At 36.3% G+C, this 12,257-nt stretch overlaps 1 protein-coding gene across 8 annotated transcripts in view; it reads left to right on the top strand.

Moving 5' to 3' along the window:
* Nucleotides 1-12,257, top strand: part of NKTR (natural killer cell triggering receptor) — a 61,036-nt gene that overhangs the window by 16,898 nt on the left and 31,881 nt on the right. For 5 of the 8 annotated variants that reach the window (XM_049629880.1, XM_049629879.1, XM_049629883.1 and 2 more), the window contains 2 exons: nt 10,992-11,066; nt 11,813-11,920. In XM_049629880.1, the coding sequence (XP_049485837.1) occupies nt 10,992-11,066; nt 11,813-11,920 (183 nt within the window). Of the gene's footprint in view, nt 1-10,991; nt 11,921-12,257 lie in introns of those variants that run through there. The other 3 variants (XM_049629886.1, XM_049629884.1, XM_049629885.1) reach the window with 1 other exon arrangement.

Genomic DNA, 12,257 nt, shown 5'->3' with positions numbered 1-12,257 from the left:
TTTCTAAACATGTAAGATTTAAGATAGAGATTGCCAGTGTTTATGAATGACACATTAGGGAAAGAAAGGAATATTACAATCAGTAAAGTTAATTCACAAGTTCTAAACCGTGTGAACTGAACTCTTACTGCATTTGTTTGGCACATTTTAAGCTGAAAAGGGCTTCATTGTTTTTTCTGTTAGTAAAAATAGTGCATGCTCATTATAAAAACACCAATAATATTTAAAAAGTTAAACCTGTCTTAAAATCCTGCCATGCAGAGATAATAATCACAACTAACCTTTTCTGAACCTCTTAATTCTGTATAATGGTTCATACATAATTTTTAATTTTTTTTTAATGTTTATTTATTTTTGAGAGAGACAGAGACAAAATGTGAGTGGGTTGGGGCAGAGAGAGAGGGAGCCACAGAATCCGAAGCAGTCTCCAGGCTCCAAGCTGTCAGCACAGAGCCTGACGTGGGGCTCAAACTCACGAACTGTGAGATCATGACTTGAGCCGAAGTTGGACGCTCAGGCGCCCCCATACACAATTTTTAAAAATGGTATAACCTCCATTCTATTCTGGTCCTGCCTTTTTCTGTTAAACAGCATGTTCTCAACTTTTTTCCACTTCAATAAATTAAGCATTATGTAATCACTTGTAGTGGTTATATAGTTTACTATCATATGGAAGTATCTGTATTTGTTAGAGTATATGATGGCAATGGTTGCTAAACATAAAGGCTGATAAATAACAGTGACTTAGAGTTAAGACAAATTTTCTCTTACACAGCTCCCAGCCAGTCAGCAGATCAAGGCTGATGATGTCAGGGACTCAAGCTTTGTCTTGTTACTCTGTCACTCTTGACATTGGGTGGATGGGTGAAGCTCTTAACAGAAGAATTCAAGCTGGGTAAATACAAATGAAATGATGGAATTAGAAGAAACATTTTGCAACCCTCAGTATGATTGGTTCGGAAGAGGATCATTAGTGGCCAAACTATTGGGTGAAAAGTTGTTATAGAACATAGTATGCACATAAGTTTCAAAATATCATTCCATTTATTAATTTTAAAATGGGGGGAAGTACATTTACAGCTGAGAGATTGGCTAATATAATACTTCAGCATTACCGGTAATAGGTCAGACTGACATGTGCTTCCTGATGGGATGCAAAAAAAAGGGGGGGGGGGATGTTTTAGATTAAAAGAGACCAAAGCATGACAACCAAATCAATGCATAATCTTTGGTTAGACTCCCGATTTAAAAAAGAGGTATAAAGGGCATTGTGGAACCAGTTGGGTAAATATGAATATTGACTATTATTAGACTGTAGCGTTAATCACTGTTAACATGTTGTGACAATGGTATTGGGGTAAAGTACAGAATATCTTTGTTCTTTGGGAGTATATAGCGAAGTAATTAGGCTGAAGCATTACAACATCTATAATTTTCTGTTTGAACCACAAGAAAATTATGTGTAGAGTGGTAGGAGTAAAGTTAACATGGCAAAGCATCTTTATAGATTTAAAATTTTTTTTCAATAAAAAGTTGATGGGGAGAAGGGCATTGTGTGTTCATTCAGATAACCTTCAGATAATTTTGTTAAATATCTCCAGAAATCTTAATACTTTGGGGGGGTTGCAATTAAATGACTATATTTTACTTTAGGGAAAATTGGACACATTTGCAATTTTGAGTTTTCCTGTCTAAGAATAAGTTACGTCTCCTTTTATTCAGATTGCCTTTATGCTTCTCAGAGGTTTGTAGTTTTTATAGGTCCTACACTCTTATGGCTAAGTAGCTAGAATGTTTTTTGTTGGTGTTGTGAATATGATTTGAATTGTTATCTTTTTTACTAGTTCTTACTGATCATAAAAAATATTAACAATTTCAGTGTCTCCATTAATATTTCAGTTGGTTCTTTTAGGTTTTCTAGATGTACAGCTATGTCTTTCAAATAATGATGAATTTGCTCTTTTTGATATGTATACTTCCCATATGGTTCTCTTGTCTACTGCATGGCCTAGAATTTCTAGAACAGCATTAAACAATAGTGATGATAACAAGCACCTTTTTAATTTAATTTTAGTTTTTATTTTTTAAAATTTACATCCAAATTAGTTAGCATATAGTAAAACAATGATTTCAGGAGTAGATTCCTTAATGCCCCTTACCCATTCAGCCCATCCCCCCTCCCACAACCCCTCCAGCCACCCTCAGTCTGTTCTCCGTATTTATGAGTCTCTTCTGTTTTGTCCCCCTCCCTGTTTTTTTATATTATTTTTGTTCCCCTTCCCTTATGTTCATCTATTTTGTCTCTTAAAGTCCTCATATGAGTGAAGTCATACAATATTTGTCTTTCTCTGACTAATTTCGCTTAGCATAATACCCTCCAGTTCCATCCACATAGTTGCAAATGGCAAGATTTCATTCTTTTTGATTGCCGAGTAATACTCCATTGTATATATATACCACATCTTCTTTATCCATTCATCCATCAGTGGACATTTGGGCTCTTTCCATACTTTGGCTATTGTTGATAGAGCTGCTAGAAACATTGGGGTGCATGTGTCCCTTCAAAACAGCACACCTGTATCCTGGGGATAAATGCCTAATAGTGCAATTGCTGGGTCGTAGGGTAGTTCTATTTTTAGTTTTTTGAGGAACCTCCATACTGTTTTCCAGAGTGGCCGCACCAGCTTGCATTGCCACCAACAGTGCAAAAGAGATCCTCTTTCTCCACATCCTCGCCAACATCTGTTGTTGCCTGAGTTGTTCATGTTGGCCATTCTGACAGGTGTGAGGTGGTATCTCATTGTGGTTTTCATTTGTATTTCCCTGATGATGAGTGATGGTGAACATCGTTTCATGTGTCTGTTGGCCATCTGGGCGTCTACTTTGGAGAAGTATCTATTCATGTCTTTAGCTCATTTCTTCACTGGATTATTTGTTTTTTGTGTGTTGAGTTTTTGATAGGTTCTTTATAGATTTTGGATACTAACCCTTTATCTGATATGTCGTTTGTGAGTATCTTTTCCCATTCCATCGATTGCCTTTTAGTTTTGCTGATTGTAGAAGCTTTTTATTTTGATGAGGTCCCAATAGTTCATTTTTGCTTTTGTTTCCCTTGCCTCTGGAGACGTGTTCAGAAGTTGTTGCGGCCAAGATCAAAGAGGTTTTTGCCTGCTTTCTCCTTGAGGATTTTGATGGTTTCCTGTCTTGCATTTAGGTCCTTCATCCGATTTGAGTTTATTTTTGTGTATAGTGTTAAGAAAGTGGTCCAGGTTCATTCTTCTCCATGTCGCTGTCCAGCTTTCCCAGCACCACTTGCTGAAGAGACTGTCTTTATTCCATTGGATATTCTTCCCTGCTTTGTCAAAGATTAGTTGGCCATATGTCTGTGGGTCCATTTCTGGGTTCCACTGATCTGAGTGTCTGTTTTTCTGCCAGCACCATACTGTCTTGATGATCATAGCTTTGTAATACAGCTTGAAGTCCAAACAAGTACTTTTGACTTGTCCCTTACTTTAATGACATTAGTGCTGTCCTAATGTTCCACCACTAAACATAATGCTGTCTCTTGATTTGAAGGGTGTCTGAGAATTTTTGTGCTTATGTTAAGGGATGAATGTTCAGGGTGCCTGGGTGACCCAGTCTGTTGAACATCCGACTCTTGATTTTAGGTCACGATCCCAGGGTCGTGGGATCGAGCCCCCATCGAGCTCCGTGCTGAGTGTGGAGCCTGCTAAAGAGTCTTTCTCCCTCTGTTCCTGTCCTCTGCTCGTGCTTGCTTGCTCTCTCTCACATTTATTCTCCCCTCCCCACTTTTTTTTTTTTTTTTTTTACCTTCATCAAATGCTCTTTTGGTTTCTGTCTCAGGATAGTACCTTTTAAAAAATGAGATTGATATATAGAGAGTTTTCAAGTTTGTTTATGTCATCTTTCTCAGGCTTTGGTATCAATTTAATTTGCTTCATAAAGGTTGTTAAGCTTTTCATCTTTTGCTGTGCTCTGAAACAGTTGAGATGGCGTTACATTTTAATCTCAAGAGTTATTTAACAGCACTCTTTTGGATGTATACTTACCAGCATTTTGTTTCTTTCTTGGCTCTGTTTTTTAGTCTCCATCAGCATGAAGTTGTAATCCATACCTTCTTACAATTTTTTCCTACAATTTAGTGTCCCTTATTTTTCCTCCAAAAGAGCCAGCTTTGGAATTTATCAAGTCTAATACTTTTTTTTAATGTTTGTTTATTTTTTTTAATGAGGAAAACATTGATGTATGTTTATTTATTTACAGAGTATAAAATAACCCTCTCTGCAAAAGAAAAAGTGAACATATAAGTTAAATGACTGATTTGATTTTATTTTGATCTAAAATTTATTCATTCTTAAAATGCAAGAAACAATTATTTATAGAAGAAAATATAACCAATATGATTTAATACCTACATTTAACATTATTTTAATATCAGTTTTGTATATAAACAGACACATACACACTTTTTTTTTTTTCTTTTTTTGGACCGAGCCACCCAGTCTTCCCAATGGGCCACTTAGTTTTTTATTTTACTTTATTTTATTTTATTTTATTTATTTTATTTTATTTTATTTTTTATTTTTTTTTAATTTACATCCAAATTAGTTAGCATATAGTGCAACAGTGATTTCAGGAGTAGATTCCTTAGTGCCCCTGACCCATTTAGCCCATCCCCCCTCCCAAAACCGCTCTAGTAACCCTCAGTTTGTTCTCCATATTTATGAGTCTCTTCTGTTTTGTCCCCCTCCCTGTTTTTATATTATTTTTGTTTCCCTTCCTTTATGTTCATCTGTTTTGTCTCTTAAAGTCTTCATATGACTTTTGTTATATGATTTTTGTCTTTCTCTGACTAATTTCGCTTAGCATAATACCCTCCAGTTCCATCCACATAGTTGCAAATGGCAAGATTTCATTCTTTTTGATTGCCGAGTAATACTCCATATATATATATATATACACACACACACACACACACACACACACACACACATACATACCACATTTTCTTTATCCATTCATCCATCGATGGATATTTGGGCTCTTTCCATACTTTGGCTTTTGTGATAGTGCTGCTATAAACATGGGGGTGCATGTGTCCCTTTGAAACAGCACACCTGTATCCCGTGGATAAATGCCTAGTAGTGCAATTGCTGGGTCATAGGGTAGTTCTATTTTTAGTGTTTTGAGGAACCTCCATACTGTTTTCCAGAGTGGCTACACCAGCTTTCATTCCCAATGTTTGTTTATTTTTGAGAGAGACAGAGCATAGTGGGGGAGGAGCAGAGAGCGAGAGGGAGACACAGAATCTGAAACAGGCTCCAGGCTCTGAGCTGTCAGCACAGAGCCTGATGCGGGGCTCGAACCGATGGACTGTGAGATCATGACCTGAGCTGAAGTCAGATGTCTAACCAACTGAGCCACCCTGGTGCCCCATGTCTAATATTTTTATTTTCTAATTTATTAATTTTTTCTTATACTTTTATAAAAATCTTTGTTAGGTTTGTTTATTACTTTTCTTTCTTCATTTGAGTGAGTAATGTATCTAATCATTAGTGAAAACATTTAGGGCTGTGTGCATTGAACAGGACAAAGAGGTGGTATTCAGTATTTTTTGGCCTTTTGAAACCTGGCAACTCTGCCATTCCCTGGCCTCATTCCCTGACATCCTGGTTCCTACAGTTCTTTGGTTCTCTGATCTCAGCCCATATCCTTGTCAACTAACTACACAAGCCAATAAATTCTCTTGAGTTTTTGCTGGTACTGTCTGCAGGATATTTTTAGCTGGGTGTTAGTTGACCTGTCATGAAAAAAGCTCCATGTGCCTAAAAAATTAGAGAGCTTTTTGGTTTTATCTGAAATCTTGTGTTTTTGTGCTGTTTCCTTTTCTTTGTTTATAGCTTTTTACTGTGGATTGCGCCTCCATAGTAACTTGAAAAATGTTTAATGTATCTTCATGGTATATTCATTAAGTGAGTAAAATAGAGTATGGCACAGTATGCATAACATGCTACCTATTTTTTTAACCAAGGAATTGCTCATTTTTATTCATGTTAAAATTGAGATATAATTGACATATAGGGGCGCCTGGGTTACTGAGTTGGTTAAGCATCCAACTCTTGATTTGGGCTCAGGTCATGATGTCACAGTTCATAGGTTCAAGCCCCGCATCAGGCTCCGTGCTGACAGTGTGGAACCTGCTTGGGATTCTCCCTCTCCCTCTGTCTGCCTCTCCCATGTCTCTCCCTCTCTGTCTGCCTCTCCCATGTGTGCTTGCTCTCTGTTTCTCTCACAAAATAAACTTAAAAAAAAATTGATATCTAACATCTTAGTTTCAGGTCTACGCATAATGATTAGATATATGTATGTATTGTGAAATGATCACTGTAGGAAGTCTTGTTAATATCCATCACCACACAGAGTTAAGGTTTTTTTTTCTTGTGGTGAGAACTTTTAAGATGACTACTTTCAGCAGTTGACGCTACTTTGTCAAACAAGAAAAATAAGAATATATCACTATTTGCCTGTGTGTTTGAAGAGAGACACTGGAAGCACACACATGATATTGAAAGTGATTACCTGTTGACAGAAGTATGAATAAGATTTCTCATTCTTTATGTTTTTTCCACTGTTGGATTTTTGAATCATGAAAAACATTACCTATTCAAAAGAAAATATTTTTAGAAGGTTCCTAAAAATAGCCAAAAGAAATTTTACCAACACCTACTTTGTTTCCCAATAGCTGAAACATTTATATTTTATTTTGTAACCATACCTACCATAGTTGTTTAGGTTTGATTCTGTGTTGTAATGGATTTAGTGCTCAGTATCACTCTTTTCCCACTAACCGTTTCTCATTTGTTCTTTGAGTCCTATCTTAGGCTTATATTTCAAATAGATTTTTCAGGATGAAATCTAATTATTGTATTTCCTTTGCTATGTATAGAATTCTGTGTTCACAGCCCATTAGTCTGTGTGAGATGGTAGGCAGTGTTCTGTTGTCTCCAGTTTCTAAAGTAAAGTGTCTGCAGTCAGCCTCATTTCTCTTCCCTGTAGGTGACATGATTCTACCGCCTGAATGCTAGAAGAAGTCTTTTCCTGTATATCTCTGAAAATAGCTTTTATTAAGCAATGTCTTGATGTCGTTCCACTTGTAAAAACTTTTCCTGGTGTAATGAATACTTTTTATCTGTGTATTTAGGTGTTTGTTCATTTATATTTTGTTAGGTTCTATCTTTGAATAGTTTTGGTTTCAAGTGTTTTTATTGTTTTTATTCAAGTATTTATTGTGTACTTATTTTGTGCCAGACTCTGTACAAATCAGTGGAGATAAAGTGGGGAGTAAACAGACCTGGTCCCTATCCCTCTGCCCTCACATGCATCAGTCAGGCCTAGGGTGGATATAAGTGCATTTTGTTCATACTATTGACGGCTCACTCCATTGTGTAAGAATTTGTATCTGTCATTCCCAGCTAAGACAAGAGCTCCCCCAAACAGGCACTGTGTCTTACCTACTATTGGACCACCTGACACCTGGGGAGGATCTCAGTTAAATGGATAAATGGCCTGATTTTGTTGAAGTGGTATATCCATTCTTTAATTTCCTCTTAGATTTTGCTCTCTGCCTAACCCCTACGACCCGTTCATACCTTTGTTCTTATCCTCATCTCTTACTTGTAATTGTATATGTGATATTCTTTGCCTTGTGCAGTGTACCATCTGCTAAATATTTTTTCCCAACCAGTGCTCACTTTTTCAACTACTGTATCTTTCATGTCTATGATATATGTCTCCTTTTTCACTACTATACCTGTAATTCCAGTGCAGCTGTTTCTGAGAACAAGAAACAATGATATTATTGAAAGGTGAGGTTTGTTATATTCATATTCCAAGTACTTGCTGATTGTATTGCTGCCATCTAGTGGCCACATCAGGATTACAGCATGACTTAGGTGTGTCTTGCTTGGCCCTTCCTGTGTGTAGCCAGTGTTTATTTATTTATTTTTGTAAGTTTATGTATTTATTTTGAGAGAAAGAGAGACTGGGGGAGGGGCAGAGAGAGAGAGGGAGAGAGAGAATCCCAAGCAGGCTCAGCACTGTCAGCATGGAGCTCACCGTGAGGCCCGAACTCCTGAACTGTGAGATCATGACCTGAGCAGAAATTGAGTCGGATTCTTAACTGCTACGCCACCCAGGTGCCCCACGTATGCAGACATTTTAAACTAAGAAGGCAGTCTCAGCCAGTGTGACTGAATGTCCATAGCCTTTCTCGTGTCTTGCATGCCCGATTGGGTTAATCTGTTCTTTCTGTGGATTTTTAAGTTATTTTTCTGGGTTTGGCAGTGTTTTTAACCTGGCAGCCTGGTAGTGAAGCCAAAACAGTTTGGTTTTAAGTTTATGTATTTATTTTTAAGTAATTTCTATACCCATTGTGGAGCTTGAACTCACAACCCCAAGATCAAGAGTCATATGCTCCTCTGACTGAACCAGCTAGGCACCCCCAAAAGAATTTGGTTTTGTTCTATTTTTTTTTACTCTTTTTTTTTTTAAGTTTATTTATTTAAAAAAAATTTTTTTAATGTTTATTTCTGAGAGAGAGAGAGTACGAGTGGGAGAGGGGCAGAAAGAAAGGGAGACACAGAACATGAAGCAGGCTCTAGGCTCTGAGCTGTTAGCACAGAGCCTGACATGGGGCTCTAACTCATGAACCCCAAGATCATGACCTGAGCTGAAGTTGGATGCTTAACCAGCTGAGCCACCCAAGTGCCCCTAAATTTATTTATTTATTTTGATAGAGAGACAGAGATAGTGAGCAGGGGAGGGGCGGAGAGAGAGAGAGAGAGAGAGAGAGAGAGAGAGAGAGAGAGAATTCTAAGCAAGCTCTGCACCATCAGAGTGGAGCCTGATGCAGGGCTTGAACTCACAAACTGTGAGATCATGACCTGAGCCAAAACCAAGAGTCGAACACTCAACCGACTGAGCCACCCAGGCACCCCTTTCATTTACTCTTAACAACATAATGCCATAAAGGAACCAAAACTTCAGCTCTAACTTAGACCCTGTCCCATGAGATTGAGAAGTGAATAGAATTTTTTTTTCTTCATCAAGTTAGAGGGTAAGATATTTAGAGGTGAGTGGTTTTTTAGAAACATCATTGTCGTTTGCTATCCCTCTCTGAATATTAGACCTGGAAATGTAATCACATTTAACTGTTTTCATATGTATTATACCACTCGAGGGTTCATAGCTCTTAATCATCTGTAAAGGAGGAACTAGAAACATTTGAAACTTTTACTGGCTTTCATTTGGAAGCATCAAAGGTTTTGAAAAAAAGAAACTTGATGTTGAAGTTACTATAGTCCTAAAAGAAAAAGCTAAGTTTTTGAATGTTTTGATTATATCTTTTATCCTGGAAAGTAACTATCTTACAGGGATTCCAAAAATCTATGTTCTAGTCCGCAAAGCTAGATGGTTTTGAACTGACTTGTCACCAACCTAGTCAGCTATTTCCCAGGGATTTATGAAGATTGAAAATATTTTTATTACACTAGCAAAATATTTCCATGTAAATACAAAGAGTGGTATTATTACTGATATTACATGCATTAAAAAAATTCTAATTCCCTATCTTTTTCTTCATTCCTTTAGATGTAAAGATGAGCTAGAACGTTTTGAAATTGCTTTAAAATTTGGCTCCACTGAAGCGATAAGCAGAGTGTTGACACAAGAAAGTCTTATGTAATGCCATTAATCCCACTTTTTATCCCTTAAGGGTGTCTGTTACGAGGTAGTTTGTAGCTTTGTTTTGTCCTCCGAGAAACTGACTGACATGGCCAGGAATAAATTCAAATCTTAGTGGTACAGAGTGATTCCAATCAGTGTGCATCTGTGCTGAAGACAACTTAACATTTGGTCCACAGTTAATTTTGATTTATTCTGTAAATCCCTTTGATTAAATAAAAGTGTTCATTCATAATGGAAAAGACTGTGTAGAATAAAAAGGAAAGGGGACTCAGGAAAGTGATTGTAAATCAAAATATTTTTTACTCTATTTGAGAACCTTTTAGGTCTGTAAAGCAAAACTACTTTGGTAGTAATACAATTTGCCTGTTGTGCTCTCATTCACAAGTCAAATTTTCCAGATATACAATACGTAATGATCTCACCACTCTGACAGCTGATGGAATGTATGCTTTATATTCTTGTCTTTTAAGAATTTCAGAGTTTTAATTTATAATATAGTAAATAGCAATAGATATAACCCACATTGTAAAAGCTCAATAATTTTTAAGAGTTTGAAGAAGTCCTGAGACTAAATAGTTTGTGAAGCACTTCCCTGTGGTATAGTTAAATCAAATTTGTAAGCTTGTTCCTTCTCATTTCCTGTGTACTGTATTTTTTTTTCTGTCTGTTTTGTGTGTTTTTGGTATTTTTTAGGAACCATAACCAAGATGGCAGTTCAGGAAGTTGGTTCTAAGTAGTTCTTGCATAAAGGTAGAAAGCTAGATCCAGAGGGCAGAAGAACCTTCTTCTAACAGTATGGGCCAGAATGAGTGTCTTATGATGATGTGCTCTCATCACTAGAGGGGCTCAAGCATAGATTAGACAACTATTATTGAGAATATTTTAAAGCAGACTAATGGTGTTTAGATAGGAGACTGTACTAAAAGGGATCTAATTATATGAAGCCCCTTTACAACACTTGAACACTTGAAATCCTACAGTTTTCGGGCTGAAGCCACGTGGGCTGCATATGAGTTCTAGCGCTAACAAATAGAGTAGAATTCTTGTTAGTTGGTGTTGCTCTATTAAATTTTTTCCCGTTAAGCCTTTTGAAAAATTAAGTTACAAAAATGGACTTTTCAGTTTGTTGATTCAGTTTGATTATTTGTGTTTTCTCCCATATAAAATAAAATGACCTATTTAATCATCTTGCTTACCTTTGTTTTTTTTAATGTGTTTTATTTCAGTTGGTCGCATTATGTTTCAGCTCTTCTCAGACATATGTCCAAAAACATGCAAAAACTTCCTTTGCCTATGCTCAGGTAAATGAATTGTTAAATCATTTCTGATGAGAAGTCATGACTTACAGTTTTATCTTGCTTAACAGAATAGATGTTTTCCTTAAAAAGTAATGGGCTGTAAAATGAGTTTAGCACGTTAAAAAACACTATTTTCACTGGTAGGAAATCAGGGAAATATTTCTTGAAGAGAGGACAAAGAAATGGTCTCAAAAGTGAAAAAGAAAGTACTACTGCATGTAATTAAATCATCTCTAAACACTGTAGTTCAAAATTCTAAATTTCAGTATTTTGAACAAATTTAGCATTCCCGATTTCTAAGAAATTTAGGCTGAGAAGATAGGCAAAACATAATGCAGTTGTTCTTTGTTATTTATAGTTGAGTTTATATATATTTTTTAATGAAAATAGGAAAAACATCTATGAAGTTATTTTAAAATAGCAAATTAAGATTTTTAAGTGTGTGCTTGGATACACTTATGTACATATACAGTGTTCGTACCAACTCCTTCACCGCTCTCTCTTGGAGGAGCGATAAGCATTTCTAATCTGCTTTTCTCCTATAGCATATAGAGTCACTGCCACACAATTTAACAGTTATATGCTGCTTGATACTTACTTTTGGAACCCATGTGTGTATTCCGTCGTCACCCTGTGTCTTGTGTCTCTTACAGTGCCAGCACACAGGAGGGATTTCACAAAGGACTAATTTGGACTAATTTCCATGGACAGATACATTTGTAGCTAAACATCATTTCTTTGTTTTCCAGGAGAGAAAGGCCTTGGGAAAACAACTGGGAAGAAGTTATGTTATAAAGGTTCCACATTCCATCGTGTGGTTAAAAACTTTATGATTCAGGGTGGGGACTTCAGCGAAGGTAGAGCTAAAAGTTACGCTTTTAATAATCGGTTTCTTATGTGTCTCATACTGTTAATTGTAAATATTGTATCACAGTATGATGTAAATATTAAGTGGTCAGTGAATAGATGTGGGATGAGTGAATGTTGTAGAGCAAAAAATGTATGAAAAGCAAAATACTAAGCCACTTTATTTTGTTTTTATGTACTTTTAATAATATTACAGATTTTTGGTGAATTCTCTTACAATGAATACCAAGTACTTGTGGATTATTTTTATTCTTCCCGAATTTTGTTGGTATGATTACTTTTTGAAATAAATGGGTTATGGAGCTAGTTTATTTTTTTTTTTTTTAT

This window comes from Panthera uncia, chromosome C2, assembly GCF_023721935.1.
Source record: "Panthera uncia isolate 11264 chromosome C2, Puncia_PCG_1.0, whole genome shotgun sequence".
Taxonomy (NCBI): domain Eukaryota; kingdom Metazoa; phylum Chordata; class Mammalia; order Carnivora; family Felidae; genus Panthera; species Panthera uncia.
Note: the sequence above shows the minus strand (reverse complement) of the source record. Positions and strands in the feature narration are given on the sequence as shown.